The following is a 20144-nucleotide window of genomic DNA, read 5'->3' as shown; positions in this document are numbered from 1 at the left end:
TATATATATATATATATATATATATATATATATATATATATTAGTTGGTAAAAATAGTACGGTATGAAGTGCATCCAATTACCATGAAGAATATTACATTCATCAGTATTGCTTGAATATTCTTTCTTTAAAAAATGATATGAGCAAAAGTTGGAATTCGTTTCTTCATTATTTCTGCTTTTTTATGCTGAGAATTATTGGTTATGATATTAACGATTAATTCAAGTGACTAGGTGCTTTGCGTTTCCTTTATTTTTTCCCACTTCAGCGAATTTCCCACTTCAGTTTCTTTGCTCGATAATGTTCGAAATATTTAATCATTAGTAGCTAAACGGTATGTTGTGGTGCAGATGTTTGAATTAAATGACGTGTACTACGCCTGTAGACACTGTGGAGCAATTTGTTTCTGTATGTGTATGTATGTATGTATGTGTGCATGTGTGTGTGTGTGTGTGTGTATGTGTCTGTGTGTGTGTGTGTGTGTAGAAGCTGATGTATTTGAAAGTTTGAAAGTAATCACGACGCCACTTAGACTAGTGCAGTGATTGGAGATGTTTCCATTTTGCTGCTATAGAAGTTGGTATATCTTGAGAATTTTAAAGCAGTGCAAGTCAGAGTTAATACTATGGCAATGGTGACAATTTCGACTAGTGAAATCACTGCTTTTACATCTAGGTGATGATAGTATTATTTGTGATCAGCAGTTTTCGTTTTCGGATAGTGTTTCAATGGAGATAGTACGTAAATGATGTAGTAATTCTATCTAGACTTATTGTTTTTCTTTATTAAGGCGATAAGAGAGTGTTATACGGCAGTATTTCTATTAAAACTTTTCGGAATCGAGGTTTGATGGGAATAGTGAGTAGGTATAGTCTGGGTGAAATTATGACTTTCTAATAGCTGTTACAAATAGCTTTCACTTACCTTTCACTGTTTGTATCACGGCTGGTCTTGACCGTAGTAGTGCAACAATATTGCAGTGATGTAAGTGATAGAATCTTTTCATTCGTTTTTCCAGCAAATATGTTAAAATTCTGTTTAGTTAAGATTTTCTGGTTGATAAGTTACTGATCCTTTCACGTATCGTTCATTGAAATGTTCGCTTATGCAGTGCTTTCTGTTGCAGTGCATTATATCTTAATATTTGAATGTTGCAACTTTTTGTAAATTATTTATGAATTTAGCACCTTTTCTTCCCTTATTGTAAAACTTATGTTTGAAATATTTCTTGAAAGGACAAAAGAATGTTAAAAGGAATTAAGGAAATGAACTAGTTTTGAAGTTTTCTTGCTTTGGAACTGAAAATTTTTGTAGAAATTTGTGTATTGATTATGGAGGGGAAATTTTTTTTTTTTTTGATGGATTTCTTCTACTGAAAGACACAAAAGATGGATTCTAAAAGCAATACAAGCCACATTCTCGACAGTCTTGACTCAGGGTTGTTTTGCAAGTATACATTGGAGTAGTGCAAATACTGCAAAGTATTTGTTGTTTCCTGTTATTGCTGTTGTGCTCGTCACTGCGTGGTATACCGTTGTACAAAACCGGTTACTATGAAAGATAGGGTGAATTATATAGAATTATTAATTTTAGAATCACTTGATGAATAGAATGGATATCACCACTTTGTACTGCTAACGAAATATTTTTCAATCTTGTTGTTTATCACATAAAAAACTTGAAGTATTTAATCCTGATATTTTTTTAAAGATATGTCTTATGCGAAGTTTAGATTAATATGAATGTCAGAGTTGGCTCTGATGTATTAAACTAAAAAGGATGGATAATTTTTACAATTCTCAAATTCAAGTTGGTAAAGCTTTTCATATATTATAAGAATGATGAGCAATTTAAATAGCAAATTTAAATATTAAGAGCAGGGCAAATTGTTTCCTATCTCTTTATCGTTGTCGTTAAAGTTATTGATAGTAGCATACGGTATAGGATTATAAAGTACTAAAGGTTCTTATATATTTTGTTCACATGGCTTGCTAATGATTATCATTCGCAATAAATGTCGAGTCATTTGATTAGTGAAAAATGAGTAAACACTGGTTATTAATCTGTTGGATAATATTTAGAAGATCAACTGACAAAAAGATGTGACATTATTATGGCATTTAATATCTGTGAAGTTCTTACCACATTCTGGTAGACAGTTTCTGTTTAGCGGAAGTAGCAGTCAAAATAATTTGATGTGATTGGAATCATATAACGTAGTTGAAATCCATAGCAAATTATACACCATACAGATATAACTATTAAAAAAAAATATTGAAACTTTAACATAAGATATTTCTCGACTTTTTATGCATTCAAAAAAACTTTAACATAAGATAGAAGCAGAGAATAACAGTTGAAAACATTAGTTTTCATTGGCAAGAATATCAGGGCATAATTCTTTTTATAACTGCAGTTGGTCAACAGACACTGAAGTTATTATATTCTGCTCTGTATGAATGGTTCCATTCCAAAACCTTTTGAAGAGTAGAAAATATCGCAGCTACTATTTTGGTCTCTTTAACCTTGGCTGACTCTGTTGTTCACTCTTTGGATTACTTCATATTTGCAATCAAACTGGAAGCCTTGGCATCTAGAGTCAAATTAAGAAGCAGTTTCTCGCTAATTTTGAATTTTAATCGAAATTTGAGATATATCTTTAATTTGCTTACGTTATAATCTTACGGATTTTTATATTAATATTTACTATTCATAACTAATTATCACCTACAAATGCTCATCTTTTCATTCCAAGCTAATTATGTTCAACGTTGATTTGCTACTTTCTCTACTTATGAAACCATTTGTTTTTCATTACTATTATTCGATCATAATTGATGTTTTCTGGTTCTTGCAATTCACATATTTGCACATATTAGGTAGATTATTTAGATGTGGGTTTTAAAAATATTAGTACTGTAATAAATTTTGATGCATCAAATGAATAGGACAGTATAACAACTCCTCTGTCCATAAGAACTAAGTATAGTCATGAAGAGTTGAAAGATTGCTTCACAAATGGGAGGATCTTGATGTTATGTTCATCAATGTTTCATCTCGATATGAGTTTTAGAGATAATGCGAACGCAATGATCTTTTTATTGATTTACAAGATTTAAGAATACCTCGAAAAGATGTAGTATCTTCATTCTTTCAATCTCATACCTTGTTTACCATACCTCATACCACATCTCATACCTTGTTTTATTCCTTGGAATTTATTATAAATATGCTGGGAGCATGAAGGTGAAAACTCAAGTAGAATGATAGAGAAAGACCACTGGTAGCTTTTGAGGAGCTACAGGTTTTTGTGTGGAAGACTCAAGGACCAAGTGCAGGGATATAGATTTTTATTTTTATTTTAGTATTCAAATCATTAATTCTCTTTCAAATACATTTAGCAACAAAATTTTACCAGTTAAACTAATAAATTATAATCATTCTGCATCATTTTACTATTTTCGTTCCTGGTTTTTTTCTTTATTTTTGAAAAGATTTTAGTTGTCGATTAGTAATTCTTTATTCCTTTGAAACTCTATTTCCAATTTCCTTATTGCCATGATTGTAATGAATTATTTCGAAATTTAATTTAGCAACCGAAAATGTGTAAACGTGCATGTTTTAAAGTTTCTAACCAACAAATGAATTGCTGTAATTTCAAAATGTGTTGTGAGCGATAAAAAGTTTGTTATGATCTTCGATGTTTCGTGAAGTTTCTGGGGCGGAACTTTTTGTATTGCGAAAATTTAGATTTGTTTTCGTTTCTTTTTTCCGCAAATTCAAATTCCTATTTATATTGGAATTGCTAGGTTGAATCCTCTTTTCACGGTTAATTTTTCAAAAAAATTTTTTTGAGGTAGGAAGAGGGGAAATAACGTTTTTATGTTGTTTATAAAGGGAAAAGGAATGCTGAAAGTTTGTGGGAAGATGGTAGGTTATTGTATTGTTTCTTAGTTTTTCGATAAAAAGATTTCAGGATAGACTAGTACCGTCTCAGAATTGAGTACAAGGTTTGATAGAAGTATCATTTAAGTAGTTTGATTAGATTGGTGGTAGTAAGAGATTGATTGATAGGTAAACTGTAAGAAAGCTGCACAATAACAAGAAAGTATATCGAGACCTACCCTTACACGTGAGATGAACCAGATGTTTATTTTGGTTTCTATCATTCCAGCTAGTTGTTTAGTAAATCATTCATAGAATTTGATATGAAGTAAAAATATTTGGTTAATTTTTGCCGGAAGTGTGTTTGAACAACATTGGAGTAGTTTTTTTTTTTTTTTTTTTTTTTAAGCTGATGCATCTTATGAGGTCTTCATGATGAGAGTTTCGCTTTTGTATTATTTAACACATTTGTTTATGAAATTTTGTTGAAAGTTTAACTGGTGAAATGGAAGTTCGAAAGAGAGGATGGGGGAAGAAAAAGGATGCAAGTTTCTGAGATGGCGTTAAAGGTTTAAGAGAAAACGATATTTGAACAGGTGTTTACTTTGATTTTCGATGTACTTCAGCTAGCCAGCTGTTAACTAGCTCATGTATTGAGTTTGATATGAACAATGGGGATAAATTCTTGTAGGTAGTCTAAAATAAACTATTGCTGGATGTAAAAATGAAAAATTTACTGATAAGAATAAGATTCCACAACTTCAGATGGTTAATATTTTTTATTCCAGCTAGAAATAGAACTAGTGTTATCATTATGTGTACCTGAAATTTTCTCTTCTTAAGGGCGAACCTATTTGAAGAAATCAAAAATGCATAGAATGGAATGGATTCTATCTGCTGGAATATTGTGTTTAGAAATGGTAATACTACGTCATTATCTGCTGCTCGTGCATTCTTCCATATTGATAAATTGAGGCCGATGAAATTCTTTTACCTTGGGAGATGTTGTCCTTAATGCATTTGAAAGCTAACGTAGAAGAGGAAAGAGAGGAAAAAGCAATAATTTGATGCGAGGAATGGGAAGAGTGATAGTTTATTCCGAAAATGTTATTGGTTTAATCAATGACGCATTTTTGCAATTTCTATTACTGCAAGGATGTGTGTGTGTATATATATATGTGTGTGCACCATTAAAAGGCAATAGCAGGTAAATAAGGAGTGAAAATCAGTTTGCTTCTAGTATTATTTCGCAAAATTCATGCTCTCTATTTTTAATGTTACTGTCCTATCCATCTTATTTGAGGATTTGGATGTGGATTTTGTTGGATTGAAATTTTTTGAGAATTTTATTGATTCTTTCTTCGGAATCATTTTTTTGATTTGTAAGGGATGGAAAAAGGGACTAGCCTGATGAAAAATACAGAATTTTGTTTTCCTTAATAGTTTTTGCATCAGCAAATTTCATGATTAAATCTTTTGGAATGTTGGTAGACATAATAAATTAAACAACCCATTTTGGAGTCAGTGACTCGATATGTACAAAGCAAATTAGTTGTGGAAAGCTTGTTTGAAATTTCATATGGTATGTGGAAGATTTGATAATGAGCTGAAAGTTGTTTATCACTCCAGTTGAAGGTTTTTTAGTAATAGCTGCAGTAATTTTTAGGCCAACTCGTTGTTTGTAGAGTTTTTTAGGCAGAGCGAAATGAATTAAGCTGATAATGCCATATTGTGGAAATGCTACTGATGTCTATTAGTCTTTACCATAAGGGTGTTTATTTATGTCTTATTTAAGGTGGCTGGAAATACTTTGTAAAGTGCAAAATATTCGGTGTGCAGTGATTGTTAGACTTGGCAGGACAGATGTTTATAATGTTTCTATCTTTCTTTGAATGATGCATTTTTGCAGCAGAGATCGTTGTAATGTAAATTTCTGGATGGAGAGGAGAGGAAGAAATGGAAAGTGTTCTGGGTTTGGTTTAATACTGTTGCTGAAGAATTAGGTTGGATGTTTATTATTAAGTCGTTGAATTGTGACTATCAAAAAAAGTCTAGGTTTTTTCGTGTCACTTCCATTTCCTGATTGTTTGTTAGATAATAGTTTAGGCTCTGCAAATTTTTAAAAAAGTATTTTCAAGTTCATACTTATGGTTGTTTCTCAAGAGAGAGAGAATAAATGGAAAAGAAGGTGAAAGGAAATGGGACGAAAAAGAAAAGAGGAAGAAAGGTTGTTGTTAAAAAGGTTCCGATGATCGTAGGTTTTGAGATCTTATCATCTACTCGGTTTCTGCTTAGAACGCTTTCAGATATTCCTAAATAGACGAATAAGGGTCTGAAGAATTAAATATCACAAGAAGGGGAGATAAAAAAAGAATAGTACTATTACTCACCATTGTTATATGCCATGTTACTGCGTCTTCAACTAAGAGATAGGAGACATTGCGGGTTCTTCTGTACGAAGATATAGTACTTGATTTTAGACGTGAAATAATATCTCGGTTGAAGAAGCCACATTTCTTATCTGGGGAATTTGTTGTGGTGATGTCTCGTTTACTGTAACAAAAGCACCGTTTATTACATTTTGTTATCATTGCATACTAATTTTCTTTAATTCGACTGATTATAAAATGTATCGAAAAAGATGTTTCAAAAAAGAGCAATCGTATTTGTCTTTGATCATAGATGAAACTTATAACGACCATTAATTAGGGATTGCAATATAAAACTGATTTTTTATATAGTGGGCAACTGCGCTGTCATTTTATTTGATACACAAGTGGGAAAAATAGATGTAGTTCATCACACTTGACAGTATCAGTATGCTGAGTACACCGGAAACAGAGTTCGGAGCACGGTCGTATTCACATCCCATCAACCTTTTCCGTTCATGCCATCATCCATCTTTTTCCATATATATGATTTCTTGTTTTGGATGAATTGACGAATACCATCTATCACATCACTGTTCAACGTTCCACCACCCATTTCCTTGCGAAATTTTATGTCCTATCCATTTTTTCTTTAATATTTCAACTTTACCGCTGATATACATTTCCTTTTACCAGTCATTTTTTATCTGTGCAGAAATATTACCAGGAAATACAAGTCTGTGGTTTGCTTGCTTACATCTTTACCTCTTTCTCCATCTATTCCATGGATGATGGACTTTCTCCTGGTTTGGAATTTTGTGAAATCTGTTTTGGCTAAATGAAGGGAAGGATTGTAGGTAACATTGCAGTTATTCAGCGAGCCGAATTTTCTTTCTTTTTTCTTTTTTTGTAGGATAGAATTTCTGAAATATTTCAAAAACTAAAGAACTCTGAAAAAAGAACTTTAAAAACTAAGGGATTCAATGGTAGTAGTAGTAATCTCGGGCTGATTATTTGGCAGGGAAAATAGAACTCGAATTCAGCATATTAATGATGATTTAGAACATAGGCGAAGAAAAATATGGCTTATGATTTTCTAGATAGATTGTCCATTAGTTTTTTGGTAAATCGAGAATACTTCTTTTTAGTTTCTCTGTATTATTTGATTCTGTTGTTTAAATAGGAAATAGGTTAATCTTAATTCGGGAATAGGAAATAGGTGGATCTTAATTTTTTTCAAAATAGATGGATCTTAATTTTAAATCGTTTCATCAATAAATGGTCGACTTTCTACATTATCACATAATGTTGAATTTTCAAATAACGACTTCAACGTAGTTATTCAATTCATTCTTCTGCAATTTAACAAAAAATCTAAATCAATTAGTATTGCAGATTAAATGGTTCTTTCATTATGTTAAGAATTATTTATTAAATGTTCCTAACGTTAGATGAATCAATCAAAAATTTAGTTATGAAACAAAGGTAACAATGGTCATATGTACTGAGTAAACAGCAGTCATGTGGAAAGCACGATTATGTGGATATATTGAAAACATTTGCATGGGACTTTCGCGTTTGCTTTTTTGATTGGTAATTTTAAAAAAGACAATGTGAAGAAAGCATTATAAATTGAAAACACGTGAATTTGTCAAAGGGACATTGTAGGTATTAACTCTAAAATGAAGATTTTAAAGGTGAAAAAAAGTCTTTTTATCTACGTATCTTAATGAAGCGACTTTTTTCATTTAAAAATTAGCCTGTAATGACTTTTCGGATTTTTACGGCTATCCATCTCTTTTATGTGTATGTATGTGTGTGTGTGTGTGTGTGTTGCAGAAAAATGAATTTTCTACCAATATTTTGGTTTTGAAAAATTTCCAAATATATGAAAATGATAAATTGGTTGCAAAAGCATACAAATCTTTTGTGGTTTAGTTTTCAATGCTTTATTGAAAAATGCTTAAGCGATGAGTAAAGATGGAGAGGGTGCCTCGTAGGAGGGACATTAAATTGCAATAAAATGCTTTTTTTTTTTTGCCATCTTTTGCTGTTGGTCAAGTTAGCGTTCATGGCAATCTTATTGTCTTCTGATTACATTAGCAATACCTTTCTCAAGTATTATAATGACTTGGACAGAGAGGTGCATTGTTAGTCTTGTTGTTTAGTAATTACAATGAATACTTTTTTTGAAATTTCATTTTTCTTTTGCTTTAAAGTCATTCGGTTGTCATATGAATTCTTCCTAATTTGCGTGTCTGAAGTTCTCGCCATGTTTATATCTCTTATAATAGATATGCTATTTCTATTACACACCGATTTGGCCGATTAGCTTCGTATTTTCTTTTTTTTTTGGGTTGATTTTTAGAATATTCAAGAGAGAAAGATGTATGGGAATCGTGTGGTGATTTTTTTATCATATAAATTTGACTCATATTACATGCTGTTTCATTTTAATGTTTTGCAAAGGAATTGCTGTATATTCGTTTATTAAAAAAGCAAAATGAAAGATGAGTAATTCATGACTTTTCTTGCCTTATTCATATTTAGCTTCTTGGTCTCTCAATCATTCCACCTTAAAACTTGGTTATTTTGTTAGAAGGTGAGATAAGAAAAGTGTAAACGTTGAAGTGTTAAACATTCAGATTTTATTTCCCATCCGAAAATTTAAAGTGATTATATCATAAAACACAGCTATGGTCCCAGTCAGTATATTTATGTTACCATATAATTATATTACCATATTCTTAAACCAAAAACTCTTTTGGATGTTTTGTATAGTAGCTTGAGAATTTATTCTAAAAAATTCCATTCTGTTGCATATTGTTACCCTTGATGGTTCATGGATCAGGACGCTCTTATGGTTTGCACTTTGTGCTGTCGCATGATTCCACATATGCCAACTTTTCTATTCGAATGGATGCTTGAGTTGTAAGATGCATTTATTTTTTGCCGAAGTGTTGATGAAAGGAAAGATTGTTGAAGGGAATGTTTTCCTTCGTACTGTACCGTTTTTTTCGTTTCCTCCTCTTTCGGAAGTGGCTCTTTCGTTCCAAAAGGGTGTGACAGTGAGCCTTTCATTCGCTTCTCTAAGCTGATTTTTTTTTTCGCTTTTCTTCGAACACTTTAACAAGTCTGTTTTTCCTCTTAACATAGTCCTTTCCATTTCTTATCAAATTAGTGGTCCTGTTTTAGGGGAAGGAGGCACTGATTTTCCTCCGATTATTATGTCAGAACTGTCATGCGGAAATCAAGAAACTTCATTTAGGTTTCTTCTGCTTTTTCCTTGTTCCTGAATTAACATGTCGTTATCGTTGTTTCTGTCATTGTATTCTTAGCTAAACAATATGAGGCAGCATCATTTGTGTATTTTCATCCGTATCATTTCCACAATTGATCAGGTCTTTCGCACTCTGTGAGTGATCAGACTACCCAGATATGTACCGTAGGGAATAACAAACAAAAGCTGTTATCCTGCTGCATGTTTCTACTACCACATCAATGAGAAATCATCAAATTGATTTTCTAGCAAGTATCGTTATTGTTCTGAAAACTTGAAAATCTTGATGGCTTCTATTTTAAATTGCCTAGTTATTCGAAACTTATTTTCTGATGATACCCGACCTTAATGTTAAAAATGATTTTCGGTCCAATGTATGCCTATAAGGCAGATCAAAATATGTTGATTCTGATATCGAAGTATTATTTCCGATTCAATGGGAACGAGGAAAAAAATAGTGATGTGAAGCCACGGAAAGAACTTTTCTCATGATTACAGGGTTTCTCCTCATTCCTTTTTTGCCCTCTTTGTTCTTTTTTTTTTGAATCGAGAATTGAATTTTCCCTTCTACTTGTCCTTATCAGTAAATATTCGTATCATCTGCTGATGAAATATCTTTTTCAATTTCTGAGTGGAAAAAAAATAGTTTTAATAGCTTTCTGATAACGTAACTTGTCTCTTCTGTAAACGTTTTTTTCCTTTTTTTTTGACAAAAGTAATTTCAGTGTTTCGATCACCTGTCGAAAGCACTGTTTCCGGATAGTTTCTTTTTTTCCAGGTTCCTTGCAGAAATTAAGAGTCAAGTGTTTGGGAAAAGAGCTTTGACGGCTAGTAAATTGAGTAAAAATTTTTTTTGAGATCGGTAAAAATATCCAGGGTACTTGCTATATATTTCGCATTGACTCATAGCTAAGACTGAAAGGATTTAAAAAGTGCAATGATAAAGACACAGGATAACTTCCAAAAAAATAAGTATTTCAGTTCCATAGGCGACATCGATGTTACTCTTTTTGCATTTTGGATTTTTGCTTTCCTGGCTCGCATTAAAGTAGGAAATTAATTTTTGTGAAGTGTTTTCACAAAATTTTTTGTAAGCTGGTTCATGTTAGCTTTATGTTCCTTTTTTAAAAGGGATGGAGAAAAATTACTTAAGTGATAATCATGCATCTGACAGCAGATTATTCCTAAATTTTTGAAAATTTAAAAGTTTAAAATTTCCAAGATCGAATTCATTACAGCAAAGATTTGTAGCAAAAGTTTTTCAGTTTTTATTGAGAAATGCTTCCATGTGAACTTTTGTCATATTTCTGATATTTGGAACCAACATTTCTTTGAATTTATTCCCCTTTATGCATAAGTGCAAATGATGATTTATTGATCTTGTAATATAGCGTTCTCTATCTTTTCTGGAGAGCATTGAGAATGTTTTCTGAAAATTATTTTTTGCGTGTCACTTCTTTAATTGAGTTATAAAAATAAATAGGAGAGATGTTTCCGTGTTTCTTACACAGTTTATTTATTATGTTTTTCTTTTTTAATATAAAACACTTTTTGAGTTAAAACTTGATGCTGACAACATCACGTAATCTTAGACATGTGCGGTACTGGATATACATGTATATGTCAGTGAAGGACCTGAAAATGTATCTATGGTTTTTTTTCTTTTTTTTTAGGGGGAGGGAGTGCGAGGGAAAAAACAAGAGTAATAATGGTTATTCAGTGATTTAGGTGTTGTTAGCTTGTTTTATACTGTTAAAAGCAGTTACAGTTGCACTGCAATGTGAACGACGGGCCAAGTAGTCTGAGAATTTATCCCCTTCAGATATTATTCGATTAAATTCGAGATACCATTTTAATCTTTTATATAGTTGCTGTCTTGGGAATATTATTTTCTAAGTTTTATAAGCAAGAAAACAAAGTATTTCGGTCACTGAAAAATTGAGATCTGAATTCATTACAATACTTATGCAAATTATGACTCTTTTTACATCTTTTCTGGATCACTCTGTTGGGTGAGAGTTTTTTCAACGATTCATCTGTTGAGAGGAGTGTAAAGAAGAACATGGTAGCAACTGGTTGAGTTAATTATTAATTAAAATATGCAACTTTGAATTTTTCTACTGTCTCCTTTACCTTTCCTGACATGATATCTTCTCTGTAAATAGTATGTCATGGCGTTTTTGGATGCAGTAAGCAGGTATACGTTCGTATTCGGGATGTGTATTGTGGAATAGTTCTTGTCATTATTTCATCCTATTTATAATGTCAGGTGTAACTAGGATTAAGTAGTATGCGTAATTGGACTGGAACTTTTTCGTTTTTCATAAGATGGGCTTTTTTCAATTTATTATATTATTAGAAGTTGAAGGAGTAGTTGTAGTAGTACCTTATTGCATTGGTGTTATTTTGTCGAAAGTAATCTTTTCGATATCATTGCTGTTTTGCCGGGAGAAAACTTCTAGTTAGCATACTCTCGTTAGTTTTATTTACTAATTTTTGGTTGTGACTCGAACCACGCGGTTTCGGTTGATCAAGATATTTCATTTTTTCTGGGATGTTTTGTTCCGGGATACTCGTTTCTTTCCAATTTTACCGAGTTTATTTGCTGCTCACGCTGTTATAGATTAATATTATTTGACAATTTTGAAAGTTGGAATTTTAAACAGTCATTGTTTGTTTTGGTAGTATTCAGGGAAAGTTCCTGAGAGATCAGCTTCCGGAAATTTTTGGATGCGGAAAATGCGCTTTTCATGAATTGCTATTGCAGACCAAAAACAGCGGGAAACAGAAAACGTATATTTATATTTTTGGCGTTTATTTTCGTTGCTTGTCGGGTTTTTCTTTTTTCATCCTTTATAACATCCTATTGTGGATGTGGTATTCATTCAACCATCTGTCAGAAGGGCACACACGCAAAGTGCACATTAATTATTGGGAAGGTGGATTTGCTAGTGCTGAAAGGTTGAGAGAAAAATATACATACTGGGATAAAAAGTGCATATTCATTCTTCTTTGGATGTTCGCTATAAAATCCACCGATCATATGCTGCTTTTCTTTTGTTAACTTATTCTACTAGCAGATCTGTTGGCTGTTATTCTGATTTGCGGGCAGTATCCAAAAGTTACTGGTAACTAACGGATAAGTAAATAGCAAGAAAGGAAAGTAAAAATGGTTTTTCTATGTACTTCACCTCCAACATCACCTCCAACCTGCTGTACGGAATATGCACGCATGAAGGAGCTAGATTCAAGCTTAGCAATGCTTTCAAACTATAGTCAATCAACCTCTAAAACCTCTAAAGCACAATGGCGACAAACTATCGCGTCGTGTATGGATGGGATGATGGCTACCTTGGGTACATTCGATGCATTGAATCAGACCGGAGCCTTGATTACTCCACCAGCAACTCCGGATACTGTGCAAGATAATGCCATACATCGATGGAGTGCATCGTCGGTTTCGTCGATTAGTTCTAGAGATTCGGCTAAAATTCTGCGAACATCGCCCTCACTGTATACCAATCAACAATCTAGTTGGTCTCCTTCATCAAGTTTGAGTTTCGGTGAAATGTCCGACAAACCAAATCGTACAATATCAACCGATGCATCAGCTGTATTTCTTGATTTTGTTGAAGTCATGAGGTAAGCATCGTCCAATCTCATTTTCATCGTTTCATTCCAGTTTCGTGCAAATTAGGAAGGATTTGATTGGTAATAAATATGAGGTTCGCAACTGAATTTGAACTTGAACTTCAGCTTCTTTTGGTTCACCTTCTCGTAACTCATTTGCATTTTCTTATTCTCTTTTACTTTTTGCTTCTCACAGCATAGTTCGGGGCAATTTTGCAAGTGGGTGGTAATTTCTGGAAGTGTTTCGGCCTAAAGTATTAAACTTTTTAGCATTTTCAATTTGATACTTTTCTTGCTTCGTGCATTTGATATTGTAGCGAAAGGTACTGTTGTAACTGTTGCTATCAACGTTAAAAAAGGATGGAAATGTTGTGTTCCCGATGTATAGGAATTTTGTTAAATAATGAGGTATCAGTGATAGTGATAACGAGGTGACTGTTACTAATACCACTGCTACTTCAAGTAGTAGGTATATTACTATGACAAAAAAACGCTTGTATCAGTAAGACCTTCGACTCATGCACTAAGTGTACTCGCATACATCGAATTTATACGTATTAGCCGTCAGCCTCTTTTCACACTTTCATATTTTACTGTTTTATTGTTAGAATCAAATTCAGTGCATTGTTGAAGGGAACTCTTCTTCAATTTTACATGAACTTTCTCTGCCATGAAGGTTGCCTTTGTATCTGACAGGCAGCTGGAGGTTTTTGAGACATAATAAGGTAATGTGTCTTGGTAGTGTGGAAATAAGGGATTAGGAATTGAATAGATTAGAAGCTCTAAATTGTCATTATTTCTCAGTGAAACATTCAGTCATACTTAGTATGCAAGCACTCTTGCAGTTTATTTATACTAATTACTTTATTTGATTATATTTTTATATAATCAACCTAAAAAATTAGGTCAGGGATAGGAAATATAAGCAGTGATTATTCATATGTCAAAAGTTTTTTCTTTTAAATTTCAATTTTTGTGACCTGATTATTAATCCTTAATTTAAACAAGAGATTAAAAAGTTAATGTATTAGTAGTTAATATATTATATTCACTATTCTTTATCTTGCAATCTATTATCATAATTCATTGTTTCCCGAGCATTTTACTAAATATGGCTACTTTTTGAGAAAAATTACATTATAGCACAGTATATGCTTTTTTGTCCTCTTCCCTTTCTCTTCTATTTCTCTTTATAATCGATGCTAATTCGAAATATAAAATGTGCCTTCTTGTTTCAACCCATTCAAAAGTCTCTTTTTTCTTTCTTTTCATAATACTTTTTCTTGAAGTGAATGAATTTGTCTCAGGATTAAAAATGAATTTGTCTCAGGATTAATGTATTATAGAGTGTTGTTAAAAATTATCGTTTATTATCTGGTTTCGTCGGCGACTTAACCCCATCTACTGTGCTCTGTATTTAGTTTATTTTAGATTCGGTAAAGAAATTGATGAAAATTTTTGCCAAAATAAAATTAAAAAAGAGTACAGCTTTTGCGTAGTAAAACAGTTTTCAAGTGAAATTTATGTTAATTAAAATATAACAATTTAAGGAAAAGAGAATGCTAATACTCAATAGTGTGTTTGCAGGGCAGCAACAAGTACATCAACAACCGGTCAAAATGTAGTTCCTATTGATAATAAAATTGAACAAGCCATGGTTAGTACACTTTTTGTTTGATTTTCCCAGGAAGTTAATTTTGGATCTTTTAGATTCGATAGCCTCGTCATCATAATTACACCACCTCATTACTGTTGTTCTTTATAGCTAATGGTTAAAAGAGTGAGCACTTTGTTGCATATTGAGTTGGTTTTCTTTTTTCAAATTACTGCTTCTTTCAAATAAAATTCATCAAATACTGGTTGAACCAAAAATCTTGAGTCATCGGTTTAAATTTTTTTTCTCGAGAAATAAGTTTCCTACTGCAATAGTTACAACGAGAATTTTGATCAAGAGAGAGAAAGGGCAGTGTTTTTTGACACTTCCTATGGAAGTTCAAAAAGTTTCAATTCTGGTGCTTAAATTTTTGGAATTAAAAATGAAAGGTCGGTCACCCTTGGCTTCGAAAATGTTATTTTGGCAAACAGTGTTATTTAAACGGCTAGTATTGGATGCGGTGATGTTTGGTCATCAGAAATAAATCTTTTCAGCAATATTGTAAAGTTGAATACTAGTAGCAGCATGTCAGTAGTTGCTGATTGTCAGTTTTGATCATATTTCTGAATGGTCCAGAGAATTTCCCTTTTTTAGAATAAAACTGAATAATGAGGACATTCTCTCAACCCGTGAAAACAAGTCTTTTGTGAAATATTTTGTTGTCTTTTTTAAAGATTTGCTTACTTAATTCCATCTGCTTCTAGGACTTGGTCAAGACCCATCTAACATTTGCTGTCCGCGAGGAAGTGGAAATCCTGCGCTCCACAATTGTTGAATTGGAAGCAAAGGTAGATGGTAATTCCTTGTGCAATTCTAGTGTTTTGATTCTATGACCAGAGAGAAAACCAAGCTTTCATTTTTGTCTTCTTATAAAGCCCAAGTTTAGTTTTCTTTATAAAAATTCTCGAGACTTTACTTTCTTGAGTAATGTTATGCTTTTTCCAGGTTGCACAGCTGGAAAGCCAAAATCAAGTGTTGAAGCAATTTGCTCCAGTTGAAGTAGTCAATTCATTGGCAGTACTTGTACAGCAACAGCAGCAAAGGCAGTTACAGTTACAACAGCAACAACTATCCTCCGGTGCCACCTCACCGAATCCTGCACAGCCTGTTACTGTCCAAGTAATATATCTTTACATACTTTTAAAAGTAAAATGTATCAACTTTCATTCAGTATTTATGCATTTGAAGCTATATCTTTTCGCATTATAAAATGAAATTTGATTAATTCGATTGGTTCTGAACGAACACTTAAAAAATTCGGGGATATTCATCCTTTGACTATCGAAATTCAAGTTTGTAGTGTATCAAATGAATGCTTGGTCCTTTTTTCCTGATGATGCTTTTTGGAGATTCTTTGAGCAGGTTGATAGACATATACCAGTTTGATGAAATTTTAAGATGATTGTCATTTCTCAAGAAAAAAAAGTGAAGGAAGGATGTCGAAGTTTAGAAAATTTGTATTTTGTTCTGTGCATTAACATAATTTTATATGGATCATTTTTAAAATTTTTTATACATTTTTCCTCGTTTTCAAAGTTCCTTCTTGTTTAAATAATGTCACTTGTTTGTGGTTTTCTTCGAATTAAAAGTTTTTTTCCTTGCATTTTTTCCGTAAAATATGTTTTTCGGGATACTGCTTTTGTTTTGCTTTATTAACATAAGTAAGGTAAAAAATCTTTCTAATCTAAGTATTATCGCACGGGCGTTATAATAAGTTTAATTTTGTGTAATTTATGCTTTAGGTGAGGACGGAGAGGGATTTTGAGGAAAAAGTTCGGAAAAGTTGAGTTGGACAGGATTTCTAAATGAAAATATGGATGGGGTAATAAAGTTTTTATTCCATGGATTTCTAAATCTCTCTGTTGGCTACTTACAAAAAAAAAAAAAAATCCAAATCAAAATCCAGTTATGGTCTTTTCGACAGCGAAACTACCGAACTGTTGAACAAATGGTTAGGAGATTTCGAAATGTTATTTCACTTAACAGCAGCTGTTTAAATTTTTCCTTGTGCTTTAAACCTATCAGTTCATTTTGCATTATTGAATGACTCATGGAAATATTGTTTTTTCCTATCTATTCTTACTTTAATTCTTTTTCTTCTGTCGAAACTTTTTTCTCTTCCGACTTTATATCCATAGTTTTCCCAAGTTGAATTTAACTATACACTTTATTACAACGAAATATTTACAAGCTATCTCTAATTTACAGTTAGCTTTGTTGTGAGTTTTTATGTTGTTAACAAAGCAATATGATTATCTTGTTGCGTAACCTCGCCTATGACCTTACACTTGTCATGATCATATATGTCTAAGTTGGGAATGAATTCCATGATGCCAGCCATCATTACATCATTCCATTTTATCTACTATTTGATGGGATAAAGTTATTTTGACAAAAGAACTGAAGTAGTTTGATGGGTAGCATCAAGTCTCAAGTTCCCATCACGTTAATCTAACTGCAAATTTGTGACTAGCCGAGGGAAAGGGAAACTTCATATTTTAAGCAAATGGTAATGTTGCAGAATGTGCCAATATCAGTTCAAGGCATCCAGAAGCAATCGATGTCTGCGATGACATCTGAAATTTCTGTTGGTCCAGCTTCTTTACAAGGCGTTGTTCCTCCTGTTGGTTTGCTATCTCAAATACAACCTAGCGTGGAGCAAAAGCAGGCAAAACAACTTCCCGCTACTGGTAACATCGTTGGTTCCGACTTGCAGTAACAGTATTGTTGGTTTGAATTACTTGTGCTATGCTTTCTTTTTCTTCATTTTGTATCGATATACCAAAATTTGTGTAGCAGTTGTAAGCGGTAACTTCTATGTTTCCAAAGAGAGAGGAGAGAAAATGAATTGCCTTCCATCATGAATAACTTGTATTGAAGAAATTGTGGTACCACATTCCAATATTTGTGGTCTCGAGTCGAAAAAAAAACTTTACTGAAAAAACTTTGGAAGTCCCGAGGAAAAGATGGAAGTGGAGATCATTATTCTAGGAAACACTTAGGAATCTATTAGTTTTTCATCGGCCTGTTTTGCATTATTCTCTGTGCTGTACTGGATTATTAACCTATTTGTTTCGAGCTTTTTGGATTCCACTGGCAATATTTAAGGCTGGTAGGAAGATAGCTAGTTTAGTCAAGTGAATAAAGTAAATCAAGTGTTAAGTAATGCTGACGGATTATCAATATTTTTTTGTTGCGAAGCTTTCCAGTCTTTCTACTATGGCAGAATGATGTGTCGGAAAATTTTCGTGTTGCAGAGGAAATGGAGGATTTGAGATTTCTGATTTTGATTACTTCATTCAGATTAAGACTAGGCCTGAGAAAAATTTGTAATATTGGGGAAGTTACATTTATCAAAATGAAATGAATTAATTGAATTACTAGGTGAAGTGAAATCACTGACAACTGTTTGTATTCGACAATTTCATACTAGATTCGTTTCAATTTTGATTGTTCATATATCATAATATCGTTCATCTGTAATTATGGTTTATGACATGAAGTAGCAACGTTTGCGCATTTTTCATATGTCCACTTTCGAAGTATATTCGCAACTTATGCACATGGTATGATGTCAAGATTCGAAGCATTGGTTTCAAGTTGATGGTGCTGTTGAACCAGAACTGGTTGATAAAAGACGATATATTTTTCACAATATGTTATGAAGTGTTGTTATTGTCTATGAGTTTTTTAAAGTACTTACTGAAATTTAATCAATTTAGGCGTCAGTCCAATCTTATATAATTTGAATTTGAATCTTCCATATGCTTTATCTTCTGGCAAGTCCTCGTGCAGTATTGTTGATAATAGCTGAATGATTATTAGGAAAGTACAATTAGCGTTTTTTGAGGGGCTTGCTCGTGCAATGCTAATGCACTGTAATCAGTTAAGAATTTTTAAACATAATTATGGTGCTGTTTAAATAAAAAGCTTCTTTTTTCTTCTAAAATTCGAAATTTTTAATAAAAAATGAAGAATATGAAGATTTGTATTAATCAGCAATACAAAGTGTGCATGCTTTGAAATTGTAGTGTACTCATTTATTTGGAATACAGATTATGTTTGGTTGTTGTAACATAAAAGAGTATTAATGAGCAAGGGGCGATGCATTTTCAACCTGTTTAACAACCAGTAAACTTGAATGAGCCATCACTCATCAGATCTGATGATATATTACGTAGTAGGGGTTGGATTTTCTATTTTGGTTATACCGTCTGACAGATGGAATACACACGTGATTTACTTTACGATATCTGAAAATGTGTGCGTCATCAGACAATCAAAGGCCTCAAAAAATGGATTCTCTAATTTGAATCCACGAACCTACCATTCAATTAACCGCTAATCAATAAATATTTGGGAAGCTGGATTTATGATTGAGAAGTATGGAACATGAATAAACATTCGATACACTTTTGATTGAATAATATGTCCTTCACAAGTCGGTAGGGGGTTTTTTTTTTTATTAATTTGATGGCTAAGGATGGAAATATTGATGTGGTGTTTTCGTAATGATAACGTTTTCGTACTTATTCGGTGATTATCTTAATGACTTCCAGGCAATGCAGATTATACTGTTTAGCTGTTGTGAGTACAAATGAAAGCATTTCTTGAAGTGATAAAATTATGCGTCATACTGATAAGAAAAGAAAGTGGATGAGGAAAAGAAATTAGCTCTTCCTGACCATGAAAAGAACGAATTACAGAATCCGAAACATATTTTCTGTTTCCTCTTAATTATTAAGTTATCATTCCTTTTTATACTTCTGATCTATATTATCATTAGATTTGTATTATCGAGATCAATTGATTAGTGGTAGATCGTAAGCATGATAGATATATTCTGATTGTGACAGTAAGACATTCTTAAATCATACTCTGTCATCAAGATAGTAACACCAATGATATCAGATATCGCTTGATAGGAGAAGAAAGATGATGTTAAGCTTTATTTCATATTTCACTAGATTTTAATTATACTGATGTAAAAAGACTTAGTTCTCATACGATAAAGAGATGACACATTAATAATCATTTGATAAAGTTCATTGATGGCTTCAGTATACTGTAGATATACTGTACGTCTACGGTATCTACGGTACTATATGTATACACGTGCGCTGCGTATGTGTATGTGTGTCTGTGTGTGTATGTGTGTGTGTGTATGTATAAGGATATATACGTGTAGGGATATATGTTCAAGGATATTTATTCTTAAAATACTTTCTTACTCACATTAGATAAGATGAAATGGAAAATGAAGTTTTCATCTCTCGTCTTTTTTCCTCTCCCTCTCTCTCTCTCNCNCCTCTCTCTCTCTCTCTCT

The 20144-nt window shown here is 32.6% G+C and overlaps 1 protein-coding gene across 1 annotated transcript in view; it reads left to right on the top strand.

Annotated features, from left to right (window-relative positions):
• The window catches only part of LOAG_17837 (TSC22 domain family protein 1), a 21480-nt gene extending 3814 nt beyond the window's left edge, over positions 1-17666 (top strand). Inside the window, exons 7-10 of the mRNA XM_020450502.1 lie at positions 14752-14821; positions 15523-15606; positions 15764-15937; positions 17340-17666. Of these exons, the coding sequence (XP_020305809.1) occupies positions 14752-14821; positions 15523-15606; positions 15764-15937; positions 17340-17537 (526 nt within the window). The 3' untranslated portion in view covers positions 17538-17666. The remainder of the gene's footprint in view (positions 1-14751; positions 14822-15522; positions 15607-15763; positions 15938-17339) is intronic.
• Positions 17667-20144: the final 2478 nt, after the last annotated feature.

This window comes from Loa loa (genome assembly GCF_000183805.2).
Source record: "Loa loa unplaced genomic scaffold supercont3.136, whole genome shotgun sequence".
Classification (NCBI taxonomy): domain Eukaryota; kingdom Metazoa; phylum Nematoda; class Chromadorea; order Rhabditida; family Onchocercidae; genus Loa; species Loa loa.
The sequence above is the reverse complement of the archived record's forward strand: the minus strand, read 5'-3'. Positions and strand labels throughout refer to the sequence as shown.